We start from the raw sequence: 22424 nt of genomic DNA, 5'->3' as shown, positions 1-22424 counted from the left end.
TGCCACCAGTCATCTTCAACGTTTGAGTGCCTGCCGAAACACAGTTTCCTCATGTGTCCAACTCCTGCTTGTGGAGATAGAACACAGGTTGGTTGAGCAACTGACGTCAACAGGATACAGTACACTGGAGACGTAGTCACTGTAGACAATTATTAGCATCATAGATATCGCCACCGCCACAGCCATTTGATTTGGCGAGATCTCAATATCAAAAGCGACTTTGCTGTCAGAGGATCTTTTGAAAATCAAAAGAATCAAACACTGTGATATGAGAAACTCATATGAGCTAACATGCACACACACAGACACGCCAACACTGGGGACAGCACAGAACATCTGTGATCAGCATTAGTCAGATGGATCTGCTTGAATTAGCATGAAAATCCAACTAGCAGACAGCGATAAAGGCGAGATTATTTTGGCACACAGGGAAAGAGGAGACCGATAGACAGTGAGGGAGACAGAAAAAGGCCAACCGAGATAGGGTTGTAACCAAACAGTTTGATATTTTCACTACTAATGCTACACTGGCTCAGAGTCGTGATTTACTTACGAGGTCAAGGCAGCGCGTCTGAGAACATGAAAATAGTTTGAGCAACACGCCTAAGCGAGAGGGATATTAGAGAGAGGGGAAGAAAGAATAGATGGAGCTCAGAATAAATGGGAAGGGGAGGAAAAATGAGAGAGGCAGACAGGGGAACTCATTAACTTCTCTTTAATAAAGCTCAAGTCGCATGGGGACCCTTTCATTCCTTCATCTATCTAGTCACACACACACAAACAAAAAGGCACACAATACACTCTAGTGCCACATTGATCACCTCCAGATAACCACACAGATTGTGCCATACCCACACCCACATTACAAATCACTAACATAGAACTTCATTGGTGATGTCCCTGACAAACCTATCCTAGACCCTAGACTCTAAAGTTACTGCAGATCATATAGTGCTGACAGTAACCTCTCCACTGCTTTATTCTGTGAATAAATTACTGGAGTGCTGACAGAGAAGACACTGAATGTAAATATTGTGTAGGCTCAATCCCATAAAGAAACCAAATATCTTAAAGCGATTCCAGTTCCAGATTCCCTTTTGTCGTTATCGCTTGTGGGATAAGTTCGCTCTGACTCGGAGGCAAAGGAGCAGGACTAGGATGGCTGGATACTATACAAAAGGATAGAAGGGATTGGAGCATTAAAGCTTCTTCTATATGTGTATATCCATTCCTTCCCTAGGGGCCAGAAAGCAAGGCTAATTTAAGAAGCGTGGGCCCTGTCAGCTGCCATTAGCATGCCCGCTCACAGACGCACACAAACACACAAGTGGGCACATTTGTCCCAAAACACACATAGCGCGCACATGCAGTCGGCACACACTCGCTACACAAAGCTAATTCCAGAAATGTGGGCAACTGTCAGAAGTCATCATCTGCGAGTACAAAGCCAACCAACATGTTACACAACCTGGCGCTCTAATGGGTGGAGGCAGGGAGATAGAGAGAGTCAGACAGATAGAGAGAGATAGAGGAAGAACTATTGATTTACTCCTGAATAACAACTCAACAAAATAAAACAGAAAATATATTGCAAGTGTCTTCTAAGCATGGACCCCATCAATCCGGGCAGTAGGGCTGCAACTAACGATTACATTCATTGTCAATTAATCTGTTGATTCTTTTCTTGATTAATCAATTAGTTGTTTGGTCTCTAAAATGGTGAAATAGGACGGTCAGTGTTTTCCAAAGCCCAATATGACGTCCTCTAAATGTCTTGTTTTGTGACCACAACTCAACGATATTCAGATTACTGTCATAGAGAAGTGAAGAAACTAGAAAATAGTCACATTTAAGAAGCTGTAATTTTGACTCAAACCGATTAATCGATTATCAAAATAGTTGGCCATTAACTTGGTTGACAACTAATCGATTAATTGTTGCAGCTCTACCGGGCAGTGTGTGAAGCAGAGCTTTTTGCTGTGTGAAGGTGTGTTAATCACATCAGAGAGTCTGTAGGTTCCCCAGGACCAGGAGACATAGCAGAAAGAAAGACAAGAGAGCTCCTACACACTATGCAATAACAGAAATCGTTCCGGTTCACTGCATGTCACACTGTGCAAGATGAGTCTAATTAAAATCTTGGTCGTGATCTGTGTCAGACTGCATATATACAAGTAGTTTTTGGGCATGTTATGCTTTTATTTGCGAGTCCACAGTAGAGAGATGACAGAAAATGAGGGGAGAGAGAGATGGGGAACTACATACAACAAGGGTCCCCAGCTGGACCCTTTGCCACCAAGTCAAACCACAATATTAATTTTGATGTCAGTTTGTGTGATGAATGCTTAATGAACTGTAACGCTACAATGTGAGTATTCAAAAAATGTGTTGTTTAATGTCAGTTGGTAGCAGCAGTCGTATTGCAAGAATATGGTTCTCCATTTCTGAGACTGTCTGAACTCTGGCTGTCTTTGGCCGCCGGTCACCAAGACTGATTCAGTCGGTCAACTGAGCTTTGTTTTGAATTGAAGACTTCAAGAGATTTCGAGAGATTTCACCACATCTCTCTAATGATTATAAAATGTTGTTTAATTGTATAGGATAGTTCATGATTGAACAGTGTAGAGGGGTCTTTGGTCAGGGACATTGCCAACATTCAAATCTTGCATCTTTCAATGGTGTCCCACTAAGCAAGGTCAGTCAAAAAAACACAAGTCCAGACACACAAACACCGTCTCTCAGCACCTTAACCCTACATAAAATCAAGAAAATTCACAAATACTCATACAAATCCTAGAGAGAGAGAGAGAGAGAGAGAGAGAGAGAGAGAGAGAGAGAGAGAGAGAGAGAGAGAGAGAGAGAGAGAGACAAGGTTTTTTTTTCTTTACAGTTCTTATTCTCATATGAAATGATCACATTCAGGTGTTCTGTGATCAAGAGGGATTTCAAAGCAGGGACTTGCAGTTGCCAGTCTCCAGGGGCGACTGCGGCCTAGCCTATCAGAGACACAGATTCCCAATCCGCCAGAACGGGCTGACGACCATTTTGTGTAACATCAGTCCTTGACTACAGAGATCAAAGAGACTTTTCAACTGCAATCAAATAATTCTAACAAACATGATACACTGGCTGCCACCTATGGAATCCTTATGTCAGCAGTCGTGCAATACTGTAAAAAAAAAAAAAAAAAAAAAAAAAAAAAAAAAAAAAAAAAAAAAAAAAAAAAAAAAAAAAAAAAAAACAAAAAAACAATAAAATTCTTCTTACTATACACCAAAAAAAAAAAAAAAAAAAAAAAAAAAAAAAAAAAAAAAAAAAAAAAAAAAAAAAAAAAAAAAAAAAAAAAAAAAAAAAAAAACCCCTTTTTTTTTTCACCAAACCCCCCCCCCCCTCCCACCCACCCCCCCCTTTTTTTTTTTTTTTTTTCTCCCCCCCCCCCCCCCCACACCCACCCACCCCCACACACACAAACACAAGTACATGCACACACACACACACACACACACACACACACACACACACACAAACGCATGTCAAAGAAAGAGCTGTGAAGCGGAGGTGACAGGTCTCTGGTTCCATGCCATCCTCAGCAAATGTAGTGCTAATTGACATTCCCCCACTGTTTGAGAGCAGCGTGACTGCAACATGGGGTCCATATGGACCCCAAGATGGAGTCATCTCCTGCCTACTAAAGGATCATGGGAAGAGAGAACAATCAAGCAGTGCTCATTATTAGGCTATAGGTAAGACACGCCCGTACACAAAACGTAAGGAAAATATATAAGCTGTTAATTCCTTTGTGTATTCAATTTCAGCTCATGAACTTGTATTTGCACAGGCACATGGAGAACGTGGTGTTATTTTAATATGACAGCTGATTACAAAGATGAGAGATTTGAGTGCGACACCTCTAATGATCTCTTCATCTGATTGACGGGCTAGGCAAGGCTTCAATTCACACATCTCGACAACACAGAATGTGGTGCACATACAGCAAAGGGGGTCAGCATATCAGACACACACACACACACACACACACACACACAGCACAAAGACGCACAAATACGCCACGCACACTGCTCCACTGAATGTTAGAAAAAGACTATTTGCTTCCATAAATCCCTCCTGTGACTTCCAGAATATTCCACTATTATGTTGGCCCTAGAAGAGCTATTTCCTCCCCCAGTTAGCCTGTCAACAGGGGCATTGTACTGTATTGTCAGGGAGCGAGCCTAAATGGGGCCCTTTCAGGGGTATTTTCAGGTACTTTCATGGAAGAATGGAGAGGATATTCATATCACATTTCAGTTTTTCTATCGCTGAGCAAACACAGTTTTGGACAACACGCAGACACGCCTGCATTGAGACACACACGCAAACACACACCGGTACTTCCTTCGCTGACCCAAACGAGCGAGTCAAGTGCATTCCAGCTCCCAGTGATTTCCTCCATCTTGTCCCAACTGACAGGATCCCATTACAAGCGCCTGGCTGTTATCTCCTACAAAGGTAGCAGCAAACATTTTAATACAAATTGCAAATGGAATGTTCTAAACATTTCCATAAGACATCTACAAATCTGGAACACAATTACATGACCAAAATTGTATTGAACTTCCAAAATTCACATTGGCAGCCAACTCCACAATTGCTCTCTCGCAAAAACCTATTTGATTAACCTGATCTACTAAAAGAGGGCAAACTGATCAGGGATTTCTTAAAAGGAACTGGCAATCTGCAGCAAGCTCCTTTAATTGCTCTCTCACTGATCCATTTTGTGATTATTGGCAATTACCTTTCAATTAGCAATGTGCTGATGTCACCACAATGTGAAAGGCAAAGCAATCAGGGGCTGTTAGTGTAGAAAATGGCTGTCCATATTAATGACCCGATCAACTGTCCAGCTCACACAGAGGACCCTGTGTGTTTGTGAGTGTGTGTGTATGGTCCTGGAACTAATCTCCAGTGTGACTGCAGCAATCACAGCATAGCAGGCCTGTCAACACTGCTTCATGTCTACACTGCTCAGTAGTTTCGGGGGCTGCTAAATAGGATACATATGCCACTCAAAAGGACCTTGACTGAAGCACACTTAACCCCTACATCAATAGCCCCCTTACCAACCATCACCCCAGTGAGGTGTCCCATTTATTTGAGTCATATTCAATCTGGAAAGAATGTTAATGTAATATAACAGAATTTTGTTAATTGCTCTATTGAAATTATCTGCGCTTTGGAAGTGGGTGGAAGTAGATCCAAATTTTACATCTTACATTATTTTTACACATTTAAAGCAATCATGGACTAAATATTCTAATCTATTATGTTACTTAAAAATGTCCTTGCAGTGATATATTTTCAGTTCTGTTTTGTAGTACTACTTGCTAACTTTTGGGACATTGTTCTACATGGAACAAACCCTTTGTTTGCCCTGTTAAATGTTTACAAAAATGCAAAGAGACACATAAGAGATGACAAATCATCCTTGTATCCACCTAACGCAACCAATCCATCAGACACACTCTCGCCTCTCAAATAAACAGAGGACGCTCACGACATCTGTCATTCCCTCCGCATGCTGTGATCCATGATACGATCGCAACGCTCATACGTCCTGAACGATTCACAATCCATCTTCAGAGCCAAGGCAACAGACAGAGATAGAGAGCGGCTTCTTGTTTTCATTTTGTCTCTTCCGCTTTTTCAGAAGCACTATGACCATCTTCTAAAAGAAAAAGTTTTTTCTGTTAGAAGCTGCCGCTTGATGTTTATCAAAAGAGGGAGATTTTCAAAGCATTACCTGAGCCTCAAATTGATTGAGAACACGTGTGGAAATGCAAGTCACTCTCCATGCTTTCTCTACATTTTCAACTGTCAATAATAGCAGATAGAAGGTGTCCTCTTTCAGCCAATCATTGCCAGGTGTCTTAAAAAGCCCTTTTAGAGCAAGCCGAGGGATGTTTTTTTCACACATGCTTGCACACACGTACACACAGTCAGACACACACGCAGTAACCTTGTCAGGAGTTATAACCATCACATCAGGAGAACATTACACATATGTGTCCCTCTGTTCCACCTTTGGTTAGGTAACATTTCAAGCAGCCTTCATAAATGCGAAAAACAGACGGCATATTTTGGGATTGTTCAAGAAATAAAGGCACATTTTTAGATTGAGTACATGTATTTTTTTCAAACTTTAAAGTAGCGTAAACACGGCTGGCAACAGGTGAGCTGTTAAGATTGTAATGGAGCACCTTTATTCACTTACAAAGAGGGGAGTCGTGTGTTACACACACACACACAAACACACAAACACACACACACACACACACACACTATGAAAGAAAGTGGAAAGAATCAACACATAGTCACATTTACCTAAGAGTGCAAACACATGCATGTATGCACACGCATGCCCAGACACACACCGAGACTAAAACATTTCTCATCATTTCATTAGATGGTAACAATAAACAAAGGAAAGAAAAGAAGACCGCATAAATACAAGCATGAGTTTGCAAATCACAACGGCCTAATACAGTCACGCACAGCATTTAAAAATATGCAAATACAGAGGCATTACTGCTTCCTCGCCCCAACCTGTTTAGTATTGTCTGGAAAGAGACAACTAAAGCTTTGGCATGAAGAACAAAAACCAGGGAGATGTCACACAACAACCCAATCCCTGCATGACTCTGCATGGCCAGCTGCTTTTGTCTGGACAGCCGTTGAGTGGTATTACACAGTCAGTATTGACATTACCACAGGTTGGAACATGATACAGCTCCTTGAAATGGTTGGGATAAACTGAGTAATGTGCTTCATTCAAACTTAAGTATGATAATACTGAAATGATGCCCTTTCGCAATGGGGAAACATACCGTACTCTCTGGCATAAAAGTGATAACATCCAAGACCTCCCTGTAAGAGATCAGTCATGTTTAGAGTGTATGTGAACAGAAATATCCAGTGTTAGGGGAACTGTGACAAATCCATATTTAGATTTACCGTGCAATTTTAAATATTAGTGAATAAGTAAATAAACATCAAGTCATTATCAAGTCGTTAGTGTTCATTTCATGCAGCATTGTAAGTTAGATCAAGGGTCATGAAATGGTGTGGTAAAGCAAAGTCATGGAAAACAGACCCAGGAAATAGCCTACATCTCCCAATTTACATAAAAAATGTATTTAATATTTCTCATAACTCCTTGCTTGGGCTTTAACATCCCATCCAGAGCTTTGAGTCTTCACAATTTGTGACATTCCAATGTATTACGAACAGCAACAGTGGCGAGGCAGCATCAACCTAAAAAGCTAAAGACGTAATGATTTGCTTGAGTGCACAGATATATGGACGAATAAATGCTCATTAAATGATACACTTTAGCCATGCCTTGCTCCGGGCTCTGCCATGTTTTGATTAAATCATTAATCGACCATGTGACGGACAACGTTTGCATTGGATATCATGATGAGAGACAGTATTGGTGTCAGAGTGGCCAGCCAAACCCTTTTAGCAAAAGTTGTTGTTTTTATATTTAATGTAATTGTTACATTAAGTAATTCTTAGACTTCACGCATAAACTTGTAGTGTGAAACAAGATTCGTATAGAACACAATAGAGCCAGACACACACACACACACACACACACACACACACACACACACACACACACACACACACACACACACACACACACACACACACACACACAGAATCTATGTGGCAATTTGTGAGAATTGAATACAATATCCACTCACACAAACATAAACAAGCACATAACAGACAGACAAGTTAGGCCTTTATATACTAAGCTTGTAGTAGAAACCCAAGGCTGTGCTGGTGTGCATTTAGGCAGACAATTATGATAAAAGAGGCCAACATTGGATATTATGCATTAATAATCTCTCATGGCGTATATGTCTAGGCTGTATCTTTTGATATCGTCTGAGTTTCCTCTCAAACTGATGTGAGACAGGAGAGCCGATGTACAATTACATTCAGCTCAGCTTAGTGGGAACGTTTGTCATCTTGACATATCATCAGCTGAGTGCAGCAGCACGGCCATAGAGGGAAATTTGTGCATCTGAATGAGTACATCTGTTCATTCACGTCCACATTCCACTTTACTTTAGTGAAAACTACCTGAGCGCATGCCATATGTGTGTACAGTATATTCAAGCAGTTCATTTCCCAAGCTCTCAGAAATGGGCTGACTCCACCCAGACTTCAGTGTCAATCTGATGAGTGTGTGTCTAACAGTGTGTGAAGCTCACATCAAAGGCATGCCGCTTTAAATGCCCAGCCTTGGAAGAAAGCAGGGAGGGGAAAGACTTCATAGGAATAAGGGATAGAAGGGAGGGGCATGCATTTTATACTGTTCAGCGAGCCTCATTAGAGAACAGGTTTAGGTTAGGAGTGTATGACTGAGACCGCTATGGTGACTAGCTGAATCAAGACATCCTTTGTAGATTTAGCAGCAACCTTAACAAACAAGCTCACACACACTTTCCTTGACTCACTGGCGCCAAACAATCTTCTCCACATCATTCATTATAGAGATTTAAAGAAAAGGCAAATCACACTCCCAACAGACATGCACGGACTCTCAAAGATACACGCAGACATACACACTCTAAAGGGCTGGATGCGCTTAAGGGTTAGCAGCCAGAACCACCAGTCTCCTCATTAGCACAAATAAGATCTTAGGAAGATACAGGCCTATCCTTCTCTCCCCCTCTGTCTCTTTGTCCTTCTTCGCCTCTTCTATTGCACAAATGAGCCCTTATCCTTGTCCTCTAGCTCGCCTCTAACAGAAAGAGTAGCGCATACAGCTGTAGAGGGACGACACCAGGGAAGGAATACTTCACCATCTCTGTGGGTCATTTCTTCTCCTATTATTTGTGCATCTGCTAAATGTACATGCTCAATAATACTGGACAAGATTTATCACCTAAGGATGTTTGGTTGTAGTGTGACCTCAGGTTGTGTTACATTGAAATGAGTCCCCTTGACCCTTACTCCCATAACTATTCATGAAGGGGAGGCTGAGGTCAACAGGCCAACATGGGCTGGGATCAGTTTGTCATGAATATAATAAATATGCAAACTTGGGAGAATATATTCAGTAATATTGAATATTAGATGACAGAATCTGACACCCGCAATTTCGAACAGACATTCCCAGGCTCAATTCTTATCTGCTTTGTCCCCTGATATGCTCTCTTTGCCAAAATACACGGAACAGAAATTGAAATCCAAACAAACCGCCTATGACTAGGACTGGGCATCGAGAACCCCTTCCAACTTGGAACCGTTTCAAAAATGAATCGTTATTTATTTTTTATTTTTTATTTTTTTGGAATCTTTTTTTTATTTTGAATCCGATAATCGGTTCCACATTTAACATGCGCAAGTTTTGTTTTCCGTAGCAGCCACCGTACTTCTAGGCGCTTGTTTTTCCTCTTATCTGTTAAATAAGCATATGACCCGTTTCAACCCCACCCCTCAATGAATCGAGAATCGATAAGAACCCGAATCGAAAGGAATAATCAGAATTGGAATCAGAATTGTTAAAATCTAAACGATGCCCTACCCCACCTATGACCTTGGCTCTTTTAGGGAAATACCTCTTACACTCCGTCGGATTCCTAGTTGAACTCTAGCCAGCCAGGCGTCGGCTGGTAGACCGAGATGCTGTCCACTCATCTCCCATTACCCTCTATGCTTTGAATCAATAGTTAATTACCTCGAAAAAGCTCTCTTCTTATCGAGCTACAGAAGTGGACAGCACAGGACAGGCAGCAATGTGGCTGGCAGAGGGATTTAGTGTTATGCAGGGTGAAAACTGCCCTCCCACCACTGCTACTTATTGGCCCATCAGTGTCCCTCTCAGAAGCTGGCATTCCATTTTGCACTGCGCCGGCACTTCCTTTCTCTCCACCACACAGTTTTCATTTCTCATGCTAACGCTGACACGCGCAGTGAGACACACATATCTATGCACAATTTCTCTCTATCTGCCCCTCGCTTGCCAAGAAGTCAATGCTTAATAAGAGATTACATTTATGGTGAGGAGAAGGGCAGGCGAATGGTGAAATATGTCCACGCATGTCCTGAACCTGGGAAAGGCACTGGCACTTACTCATTAATAATGGGACAGGCCCCAGGCCCAAGCCCTTAGCTCTCTGTCTTTACTCATTTCCTTTCTGCACATCAAAGCTCTGTGTGTGTGTGTGTGTGTGTGCGTGTGCGTGTGCGTGTGCGTGCGTGCGTGCGTGTAAGTCCTTGTGAGAAACAGCCTGTGGAGGAGCCAGCTTTTATTTAATCAGAAGTGGAGCAGCTTCCACCACCATCCGTAATTTCAGCCCTATTAACGTTCTGCCTTTAATTCCTCTGAGCGCTGGAGACGCAGCCTCCTGTGGGCTGCTGATTCACTTAAAATGCAAAAAGTACCACCAAGTTGTTGTGTCTTTCCCCTGTACACCAGCAACTTCCCATATTAGACATTTATACTTGAGAACCAAGGGATTTGTTTTATAAACACAGTGATATGCAGAGTTTGTAATGTGTGGTGTGCACAGTGAGCTAAACTGATACTCTTATCAGTTTGATTGTAGACTTTAAAATGTTTCCCACACATTGAAAGTCACAGTCACAAAACTGCTGCACCACTCTACCGGCCTCCTCCCACTTCTTGGTCATCCTCTGCCCCGCAGCCTTCCTGCCTGCAGCCCTTAAGCCTGAGCCGTAGGGCTTAAAAGTCAAATGAAATCGTTCTGGGCCTGACTCAAAAACAGATCTCATTAGAACAATCATAAATGAAGCTCTTTGTTCCTACAAGCTTACAACCCCAACAGTCTCTTAACCCTCTTCCTCTTCCTGCCAATGCTGCGTCTATTACGTCTACAGAAGGACAGACTCATATTTCACTTTTTTTCCTCCTTGTAGTAAACCCTATAATGCTTCATAAATGCATCTGTTTTCAACTAAAACAAAAAAAGTGTGGGGGAAAGAGGCAGGTGAGGGAGGGAGGAGGGGAGAAAAGAGAGAGACAAGCCGGTAGAATGAACCAATTATTCCCAGGCTGGAAGGTTCGAGACAGGAGGTGGGAGAGAAGGGGCTGTAGCTTGCAACTACTCTCAGATTTAATTAAAATTCATTGTAAAAAAAAAAAAAAAAAAAGAACATTCTAGAAGGCAAGAAGAAATGGCCAGGAAGTTGATTTAAAAACAGGCCTTTGTGGATCTGAACTTGTCAGAGCTGACTTAGGGAGGGTTGGGGTTGACAGGGGCTAAAGGGGCCAAGGGGTTGAAGAGAAACGGTGGATATGGGCTGTAAGCATAGAGGCCCCAGGAGTCAGGCTGCGTGAACATTGGGAAATAAGACTTGATAATCAATGCTTTCTCTTTACACCTCTCAACCCAACAAATATCGAAGAGGCTCCCCTTTTCCTGCCGACTGAACAACTGTCACCCAATCTCTAGGACAGGTGATAATGGAGGGAAACAAAAGCGTGAGAGACAGAAAAGGAATAGAAAAAAAGCCAATTTTTCACACCACCATCCTTAAGTGGTGGGGAAGCTGGGTCACTGCTCCCAATTAATTACTTTTACTGCCATTTTCCACTGTGGTTTAGAGGGTTATCTCTAGGGATGGTTCTCGAGACCCAGTTCTATTAGGAGCCGGTTCCAAATTTCTCAAAACCAATCAATAAAGTCAGAGCTTATCGATACTGCTATTGAGACCAGTGGATCATATAACGTTAGGCTATGTCTAAAAATAGATATGTGCTCCAGCCGGAAAAATTATTTACAGGCACAGTGTGAAGACCATAGGTAAAGACCAGTATCTACCGGACGAAATAGCAACATGGATTTCGGAGCCTCTTAAATGCTGTTAGAATGCTGACAGCTAAACGGTGTAGTGTGACTGTATTTCACTGTAGAGGATTCCAACAGCGGGGCGTACAACAGTCTGCCGCTGAAGCTATGAGCTAAAAGACACCAACTAGCACTGGTCACTGCTGTTGTCGGATAAAACTACACAGACGTGACTAAAAGTTGCATTTACTTGAAACTGGTAAACCTCGTGATACATTCAAAGTTATTGTAAAATACATCTGTTTTGTCGTTTAACAGCAATTTAGGCTACTGGTGAAAGAAGTTATTGTTAAAAGTTATTGTTACATTTTTAATGAATAATTTTTTAATTCCCCCCTAGTTCTGTTAAGATTAAGAATGTGTCATCACGACTTTCCACCAAATAATAGAAAAGTATCGATAATGGTATCGATAAAGACTCGGATCATTTTAGCACTCTTGAAAATGGTATCAATAATCAAGAAAAATTAACGATCCCCATCCCTAGTTATCTCTAACTTTGTGCCCTTGTGCACATTGGGCCCTATCTTGCACCCAGCACAATTGACTTTGTACACCGACGCATGTATCATTCCTATTTTGCACCCGACACACAGCGGACTTTTCCCTCCAGAGACGCACGTCGGTAAATTAGGGAATGAATTTGTGCTCCCGGGGGCGGTTCAGCGAAAAGAGGAGGCGTGTTCAGGCGCAAACGTTCCCTGGTGCTATTTTGCAGTTTCAGAAAACAATTCCACCACTGACCAGGAAAAACCTGGTCTAAAGTCAGTGGCGTGTTATTCAGATGCTATTTTAGGGGCGCATGCTTGGCCATAATGTATCGTGCGCACAACGCGCATACACCTTGCTTCCCTCATCGACACGGACGCAGCAGTTCCCATTTTTGAAAACCATACATAATTACAAGGAAAAATATTACTGAAAATGCGCTTCAGATGTTTGGATAGATCAGGAGGCATTTTACAGTACAGTCCTCAAAAAGTTGCAGCATTCTTTGTGGCTTGTTGTGTTTTACACAACATTTCCATGAATCATGGATGTGTTGATGACATAAATGAGGAAATATTAAGGAGACGTGATGTTAAACTACGGCGGGATCTGGTCCGGGAGTGGCAATGCGCGATGCGCTTCTGGTGGAGCGGGTGGACGGAGATGAAGTGGGGGGAAGAGGAAGGGACACAACAGGAGCAGGTGGTGCGTTTGGAGGCCCACGCTCCATGGCTGCAGCAATCCTCTCCAGACTGTGGAGACATCGCCACCCGGACAAGACGGGCATTTATTACTTTGCCGCATCCCGGACAGCTCCCGCTGGCGTGCGCCAGGCAAATCCGCCGTTATAATAGCAATCCGCCATGGAACAAGCATGCCTGCTCTTAAAGGGAATGTGAGATGACGCTCTGATTGGTTATTTTCACGTTATGCACAAACCACACCTAGCTACTTCAGACCAACCCATTAACCCCAGACTCATTTATCCCGCCAGTATAATAGCAACAGCGCCAGAGATCCGCCCACAAAGCTACTTGCGTTTTGCGTTTCATACTTGTGTTTTAGATCGTTAAAATAGGGCCCATTAAGTCTTGGTGAGTATGTCCGTGTGTGTGTGTGTGTGTGTGTGTGTGTGTGTGTGTGTGTGTGTGTGTGTGTGTGTGTGTGTGTGTGTGTGTGTCCATGTTGTGTGTTTGGCATTTGAGAGAACTGGCTTTACCAGGAAACAGATGACTCACACAGTTGGAGGTTGAACTGTGTCACAAGCGTCACCGCTTTCACTCCTGCGCTCTAATGTGTTTCGTATGTTGCTGATGCAGTGGGTCTGCTTATCCTCGAGATTGGACAGATAAGGCCGTAGCCCTCGTCCCACAGTCAGCCACCTGCTCTGATAAGGGCCAAGCACGAAGCAAGACGGGAGGAACCTAACACTGCTGATAGCATCTCCTCTGCAAATCTTGGGACACAGGAATGTGTGGAAGACACAGGAGGACAACATAGTAAAGGACACGAAATATCCGCTTGGCGAGAGAAAGAAAACAAGACACGAGTCTGGAATGGAACAAGACACACAAACAAACGCACATACAATAGTGCATGCTGCTCTACTCCTCTCCCTTTCTCCCTTGATACCACTCGTTCTCACACTGAGATGTACACAAAAATGTGCACATGCATACTAACCCCCAACCTGCATCCACCATCTGGCCTTCCCGAGGCTCAGATGTCTCTGGGGTAAGGTGAGCTGTGAGGGGGGCTCTGTGTGTGTTGTGTGTTGTGTGTGTGTGTTTAGTGTGTGTGTGTGTGTGTGTGTGTGTTTAGTGTGTGTTGTGAGAGAGAGAGAGAGAGAGAGAGAGAGAGAGAGAGAGAGAGAGAGAGAGAGAGAGAGAGAGAGAGAGAGAGAGAGAGAGAGAGAGAGAGAGAGAGATTGAGGAGCCAGCGATCATATTATCCAAGAGAAAATACGCACTATACTGCAATATGTGAGAAACCATATTGGAAAAGAAGCTGCACACACCACATATTCTTGCCACAGTGCCTGAATGCAAGCACAATACATCCACATAAGGCAGTACAACACATTTACAGCACTGCAGGTATATGCGCTGCAGGCAGGGATTTTCACTCGGGTTCGTCATAGCTGACTAGGCTGTGTAAGCGCACCTTAACGCCGAGTAGTCTTTTCACTGTGGACAAAATAAAGCCTCCATTATGGGATGAGGCCACGTCTGCTGCCCCTGCCAGCCATAATGGCTTTAGCACTGTACTGACGACGCAGGCACCCAAAGGTACAATACACACACCGCCGTACAAAACAAGTGGAAAATTGAATTCTACTTCAGGTGGTCCCAGGTCAGCAATAGTGTGCCCGTGGCCAAAATACACTTGTACAATCATGTAAGCACTCACACACAGTCCTTCATGTCTTTTCAGTCCTACCACCTCAACGCGTGGACCTGTGTTGCGCTTATATTTTCATTCTTCTCTTTTCTAACCATCAGAAATAGTACAGGGGAAAGGAGCAATCTTGCATTCACATCCATTAGAGACTCAACAGGAGTCTTTTCACAGGCTGTCTCCTCTGCACAGCTGGCGAGCTAACACGCACACACAGCTCACATCGAGTAGTAGAGAATTCTTAACTCAATAGGCTACTACACTGGCCTCACAAAGCCAGTCTATATCACTACGAGCTCAGTTGGACTAATCTGAGAACCAGCAATGTGCTTCAAACTAGATTTGGCCACTGCTGATTTTAGACTGATTTCAAATGAAATGTGACATTTCCAAACAGCCAGCATGCTAAAATAGTTCATAAATGCAATGCAATGACCAATAACAGCCCAGCGAGTGGTCCATTTGTCCAATCAGGTGCATGAAGAGTTCATGTCAATATCTGAACGATCTACCATGCACCCTACTTGATCTGACAGTTGTCTCATGCAAATGCCTCTAGAGCCTTGCCAAACCACAATATACACACAGTAGAGGATGGATACCCGACCCGAGCCCGATGGGACCCGACGGGATCTGACAGTACCCGACGGGCCGGGCCAGGTTCGGACAGATATTTAGAAATTATGTTTGGGTTCGGGTCAGGCTCGGTCACATCAGCATGATGAGGCATTGAACATTTGAAATTTAAAACAGCTTATTATTAAAATAGTATAAACACATATTATAAAATATAAATTGGCTATATGATTGGGCCTCTTGTGCGCACCTGTATTCACGTGTGCTTGGTGCCCCGTGTGCACTGATGCACTCATCTGTTGACATTTCTGAGTGCCTTCCTACAGTTGCTTAATAAAAGCGGGCTTTTCACACAAACAAACGTACATGCGTCATTAGTATGAGAAAAAATATGAGATTTTAACTGTGTCGGGCTCGGACATAAATATCTTAATGCCTGTCGGGCTCGGGTCGGGTTCGGTTACTGCTCTGTCGGATGCGGGTCGGGCTTGGACAGAAAAATGCGGTTCGATCCGCACTCTGACAGACAGCACAACGGTGAACTGGCAAAGCCGTGTGTTAGCTTTGTAAAGTTAAGGTGCTGACACAACAAGGAGATTATCGCCGTGGGACAGTCTGGCGAGGTCAGTGACTCGAGTCTGTTCGGTGTGTCCCGTGCTGTCGTCCGTCTGAGGGGCTGTCGGCGTTCATTTTGGCCGACCTGACATGTTCAGTCGGCGGCAGGGCAGTCGGGACTCACCCGGAAATGACGAGCGGGAAGAGGTGACTAGAGTCTCTCAAAATCTGACGAAAATCTTTTAAACTGACCTTTGTTGAGCTGAAATGAAGACAGATTCAGCAACTGCATGGCCTATTTCTCGCTTAAAATGTTTTCAGAAACATGTTTCAGTGAACTATTTTAGTACAATATGAGATCGTATTCTGAACGAGCCGCCATGACAGTCTGGTTTTGAATTTCCGGAGAAAACAAACCCATGTGACGCGTTCGTCCAATCAGCTGCCGGTTTTCATTTCTTGGGCAACAATACAGAGTAGCGCCGCCTGCTGTTATGGAGACGTATTACGTTTCTCAAGTCGGTGTCGCCTCAGTGTGTCCCGGGGCAGTTTTTTGGACCTCGGGGACCCGACTGATCATCTCCACTCGCTTTTCTGTCAACGGTCGGCCGTCTGCTTGGTGTGTCAGCACCTTTAGTTTTCACTTTCTACCTTCCAGCTGCTCTGATTAGAAAAAAAAAAACTAAAAACTCACCAACAGAATAGCAATAATGTGATACTTTATGAATCCCGGGAGGCTGATTCTGACCTCTCCACAGTGGGATCAGAGTGGGTCAGCTATGAAACAGTGCCCCTGGAGCCGAGTCAGTGTCTTGCTCTAGGACACTTCAGCAGGGCAGCGGCATGCTGAGATGAAGGCTGGAACCTGCCCTTCAACACTCTGTCCTCCAACCTTCCTAATCAATATGCCACTCTCACTCTAATGGTCCTAATGAATGTATATCAACAGTGTGTGGTTCTGACCTCCATAACTATTATCTGATGCTTAAGCTATCATTCATATTGTTTATTCAGGAAGCAACAATATTTTCCATCTACTTGGCCCCTGAGGATGAGGCATTACCATAGCATAGTACAGGTCAGGTACTTAACACAGCATCCTTAAGGACTGGTTACAGCACATTACTAATGTACTCTTATCATACCTATACTTCATGATGCTGCTGTTTTACCCCAGTGTAGCATGGTACATGTATCTATGTCAGATAACTAACTTCAATTGCCAGCAACTCATTTGCAAAACACGCGTACTGTTTCGCTGACCTCCCTTCATCTGTCTCTCTCATCTTTTTTTATTTCCCTTGGACCCTGTCTATCTTTCAGCCGCTGTTTCATCCCCCTTGCCTCCGCTCCTCTTACCTCCACCAGCCAGTTCCAGGCCGTTAAATGAGCGGGCTTATCTAAGTCTAATTGGTTTAAGGGCAAACAGAAATAAGCAATGGCTCTGTAAGTAGGGGAGAATTACTGCTGCTGTTGGCAAGAACCGTCGGCACACCACGGAGAGAGAGAGAAAGAGCAGAAGACGAGATAAGGGAGACAAGAGAGGAATGGGGAGATTAGTGGAGAGAATTATGGAAGACAGAGTGGGATAGAGAAATGGGGGGAAAGGGAGGTGTAGAAGAAACAAGGCAGGCAGAAGATGATGGGAGAAATGGAGAGAGAAGACAAATGAGGGTGAAACAGAGCAGTGCACATGCATCTTTTTCTAATGGCATGCAAATCCTGGTCTTCCCTCTCCTCTCCGTTAGCCCTTTGCTTTACATGTAGGTCTGACTGTCCCCACAACAACTTGTCGGTGAATGCATTTCTGTTTACAGATCTCATGCCTTCACGTGTGTGGGACTGTGTGTGTGCTGGGTAGCTCTGCCTCAAGTTTGAATCCGACAACTTTGGGGCGACATCTAGCTCACCCGGTAGAGAGTGCACCCCATGTAGGCTCAGTCCTTTGCAGCGGCCCGGGTTCAAATCCGACCTGCAGCCCTTTGCTGCATGTCATTCCCTCTCTCTACCCCCTTTCTATCGGTCTATATTTAACCCCCATCCAAAAAATAAATAATCTTTAAATTTTACACTCAAACTTTTGGCCCTTCACCGCATTCGGAAAGACAAACATACACTTCTACACCCACCACTGCATACTCAAGCTTCAACTCTGAATCTCATTTTCCTATAATGCTCAGCTGCCTCGCATCTATGATTCCAATAGCATTCATCCCACAGGTCGTCAGTTCATCGCTGACGTGTGCGGTGTTTATTGTAAGTGTATGCATTTGGTCAAATAGTCTGTTTCATTTATGGCAAGTATGTGTCCATATGGTCATGGCTGCTTCTTATTCTAAAGTCACACTCACACTCACTCTCACACACACACACACACACACACACACAGATCTCTGACCATTTGTGATTATCGGTTGATTTGGACTCTTAATCAGATTAAGGGTGACAGGAGAGGCAGGGATAATGTGGTCAATGGCTCCTCTCTCTCTCTCTTTTTTCACACACACACACACACACACACACACACACACACACACACACACACACACACACACACACACACACACACACACACACACACACACACACACACACACACACACACACACACACACACACACACACACACACAGACAATGAAAGAGCAACAGATTGCAGTCCAGATCAGTGAAAATTTTAACCTGCCCATGGGACAATCTCCTTTCAATTAGCGACCAAAACAAGGAAATCACTTTTATCCTTGTTACCGAGGTAACTCAGGGGCCAGCTCCCTGCCCATCTGTTTCTTTCTGATCCCATCTTTTAGAGGAAAAAAATCCCACACCCCTTTCCTCGCACAGAAATATCACTCCTACCTCCCGTTCTCCACTCATCTCTCTGAACTGACTTTTCTGATGTAGCTTCACACTGCGTAAACATTTGAACCTCAAAATATCCATCCTCGCAGAGGTAGCAATTTGGGCCTGGGCTCGGTATCCATAGCGGTGTTGAAATCTGATGAGCACAAACAAGAAAGCCACTGCCGAATTACAGAGCAGAGCACAGCCGGAGAAAGGAGCAGTTCAGGAGCAGAGTTGTAAATGATTAAAGAGAAAAGCTGCATGTGAGAAAACTAATTTTATGTGTGCTTCTAATTTACTTATTTATGCTTTGGGGAGTAGATAGAGACAGCCATGGGAAGCTGATGTGTTCCTGTGTCTGTTTTATTGGAGAGGATGAGCTACTGTACAATAAAATGAGAGAAGAAACTATATATTCGTGATGCTGCCGGGGTTTTCCATCCATCAGCCAATGTCTGAGGCTACAGCCCAGTGTTCGGTCTCCAGGGTCCCTCAGCGGAAATGAAAAACATGTTTAACTGAGGAGATCTTGGCTACTAGTGGCACTACCGCTTGTCCAGATGAGTGTGCATAAGACAAAAAATGAGGAAATAGGAGGAGATGCAGAAAGACAAAGAGAGAATAGAATGGAGATGGATGAAGAGAAAAAATATAGGGACAGTCCGAGAAAAGGGGAGAGACAGTTGAGTTTTTTTTTTTGATAGATTGATTGATTTCCAAAAGGAAAAAAAAAGAGAGATTTACACCTGCATAAAATCCAGGTTACAGAGAGGCTTCCAATCAGTGCAATCCACAATTTAAGAGAGTTTTTTCTAGCCGATTCAAAATGCCACAGAGTGATGCTCAGGGGCTTGTGCTAATAATGTTTCATATGTACACTTTAATGAAAAAGGTGACAGGAGCCCTCGGAGGTTTGACGGGCGCTTACAATGTAGCGTTCGCTTTTCCCACTGAGATAAACTAATTGCTCTTGGGATAATGAGAATCTAAAATAACACAATTCATAGAGGAGACTGGTCATGTTTGCACTCTTGCTGTACTAGGAAGATTAAAGAGTGAGGCAAAAAACTGATTTTACAAGAGCGCATTTAGCCCCTAACAAACTATACCGTATGTGATTATTAAACACATTTAAAGTGTAGTTCTTCACATTGACAAGCAACACCGGGGACAAGCAGCGGAGCGGGAGGACCGCCGCTCCGAAATAAAGGGGCAATCTGCTGCGATCCACGTGTATGACATCCCTGTATCCCTATCCCAGAGGCGCAGCGCTGGCCAACGGAAAACGTTGCAAGCATCCCCAACACCGCGCGTCTTGGACAGGACCATTTCCATATCTACAACAAGTATAATCCCAATCTCTTATTTACCTTCCATCGCAGAGGACGTGGTGACCAGCACGCATAAAAGCGCAAACAAATCCACTGTCATGGCAGAAGGGGTAGTCTCCACAGCCTTTTTTCCCAAATAACCAAGACGCACGGTGCGCGTCAAAAGAATCCCTGTTGTCAGAGCGGTACTCCAGCAGATAGCCTGTGTTGTTGAGTCACATTTCAAGCCGTAGTAAACAATGTGTGGCAATCAGCGCCGGGGAAGAGCGGAGTGTAGGGGCTGAGGGGGTGCGAGGAGCAGGGGGAGGAAGAGGAGGAGGAGGTGGGGGAGACCCGACATTGCCTGCTCACAGTCCCATTAGAAGGCCCGGGCCAATCACTGACTGGGAGCTGAAACTCACTAACCAACCACCAGCCCGCCGCTCCGCCCACCTCGCATTGTCAAAACACAAAACTTTTCCTTGACCTATTTGGAGCGGCGTCCGCTTCACTGAAGGGAAATAGCACCACCACTCGGGTGACTACAACACTGCATCCCAAGCACACACAGAGAGCCGAGCCTACCCCCCCATGGGAAACGATCTAAAGACTGTAGTCTAGTTCAGTGGTCCGTCAGCCAATGATTCAAAATAATACTGCTGTTGAACAATTTCTCAGGCTTCCACATGGCATGCTCACTTTCCCTATAGCTAGAATAAATATCATCCTGACTTAGGATATTCAATTTTTAGTTCATAAAAATCACAGGGAGGTATTGCAAAATAAAGTCTCCCAAAAGTCAGTTGAGCTTGGTAGTTTATTCGACTTTGATCTCTAAACTGACAGCGTGTTTGCCAACTCCCCCGCCCCACCCTGCTACCTAAGTTGACACCATACTTAGCTTTAGCAAATTCAACTGCACATCCTAATGAAATTAAACAGGCATTGCACATCAGCTCCCTCCCTTTGCCCCTGTCACCCCTTTTGTGTGCGCGTGTGCTGCAACAGATGGTACACACAATGGGCTTTTCCCCGCAGGGACACAGAGGACCGAGGTCTGCCTCAGCAGTGGAAAGGGGGCAGTTTCCACCCTGTAGCCCAGTACCATACACCTGTCTTGGGCTAGATATGTCCCCCCAAGTCCCTGGAGCTGAAGAATTGGGAAGGAGTTGTTAATCTACAGCCTGAGTAGGCCTGGTTTTACCCGGGGCCACTGGATGGCCTAATACTTCAGTGCTGTCCCTTCACAGCATACTGGCCCAGATACTTTTTACCTGCTTTAATTTTTATGGACTTAATGAATGGGTTGAACAGTAGGGCTTTCCATACAGTATGTTGCTTATAAAATGAAAGCCTATATTTTATTGCACAGTTAGTGGATCTTAAAGAGGCCACACTTCACTCTTAAGTATGAGCAGCTTTAAGCCCCCCCAACAAGTCTCAACTGTTTTTACTGCATCTATCTTTTGTGCCCCTATGTGATTCAACTCCTAACCTTTACAATGACAAAAATCAAACACACTGTAAATGAAAAGTGACTCACACTTAATAAATGGTTGTTCCAACTGTGGCAAAGGCCAGCCGATGAACTGGGGCAGACACAGCACTTCAGGAGCATAAGGCAGCGGTTGCCAACTTGGGGAAGCAGTTGATGAGAGCATTTGTCATTTTTAATGGTGTGGTGAGGAGTGGCGCTATAGTGTGGCATGGCACAGCACAGCATGGCCCCTGGTGCTGGCTGCTATGCAGGCCTATGATAGCCACCTGGCCTTATTTTTCACCAGGCCAGTCATCATCACCTCTGACTCTACAGGTCATCTCCAAATACAGGAGCAGCACACAGCAATATGTCCCTGTTTGCTGTCCACACCCTGAGGGGGGAGGAAGGAAGGAAGAGTATGAGGGGAGGTAGGAACAATAGTGCTGCTGCTGTAGCACATCCTCCCTCACAATGCGCACACAGACAAACGCACGCATACAATAACACAAATGTGTGTGCAGTCGCTCACCCACACAGCACTCAGATAATGATCCACACAAAGCTACACAAGTACTTGCCTACTTCAGCTCAAGAGCCTCAGTCCAATACCAATACTGAGCCCAAAAAACATTGTAGAGAGCCTCTCTTTCTCTCTGTGGCCTAATTTTGTTCTCTGTGGTTAAGCCTGTAAGTGCAGCATCCCAGTTCTATTATCGTTTCTCAGTTCCTCCATTCAAGACCAGATTCAAGACAAAATAAAAAGACAACCTCTCCAGCCGGGGTATTCTCTGACTTGTGTTTGACTAAATGTTATCCATTTCCTGCGTTCTGTGAGGTGACCCTAAAGTTATTGCGCTTTTAACCTGTAAACATCCAACTGGTATATACC

General features: G+C 44.0%; 1 protein-coding gene across 4 annotated transcripts in view; it reads right to left on the bottom strand.

Annotated features, from left to right (window-relative positions):
• The window catches only part of LOC120568352 (ephrin type-B receptor 1-B), a 181448-nt gene extending 161048 nt beyond the window's left edge, over positions 1–20400 (bottom strand). For all 4 annotated transcript variants that reach the window (XM_039815787.1, XM_039815789.1, XM_039815788.1 and 1 more), the window contains exon 1: positions 20116–20400. In XM_039815787.1, the coding sequence (XP_039671721.1) occupies positions 20116–20176 (61 nt within the window). In that variant the 5' untranslated portion in view covers positions 20177–20400. The remainder of the gene's footprint in view (positions 1–20115) is intronic.
• Positions 20401–22424: the final 2024 nt, after the last annotated feature.

Source organism: Perca fluviatilis, chromosome 11 (assembly GCF_010015445.1).
Source record: "Perca fluviatilis chromosome 11, GENO_Pfluv_1.0, whole genome shotgun sequence".
In the NCBI taxonomy this organism is placed as follows: domain Eukaryota; kingdom Metazoa; phylum Chordata; class Actinopteri; order Perciformes; family Percidae; genus Perca; species Perca fluviatilis.
The sequence above is the reverse complement of the archived record's forward strand: the minus strand, read 5'-3'. Positions and strand labels throughout refer to the sequence as shown.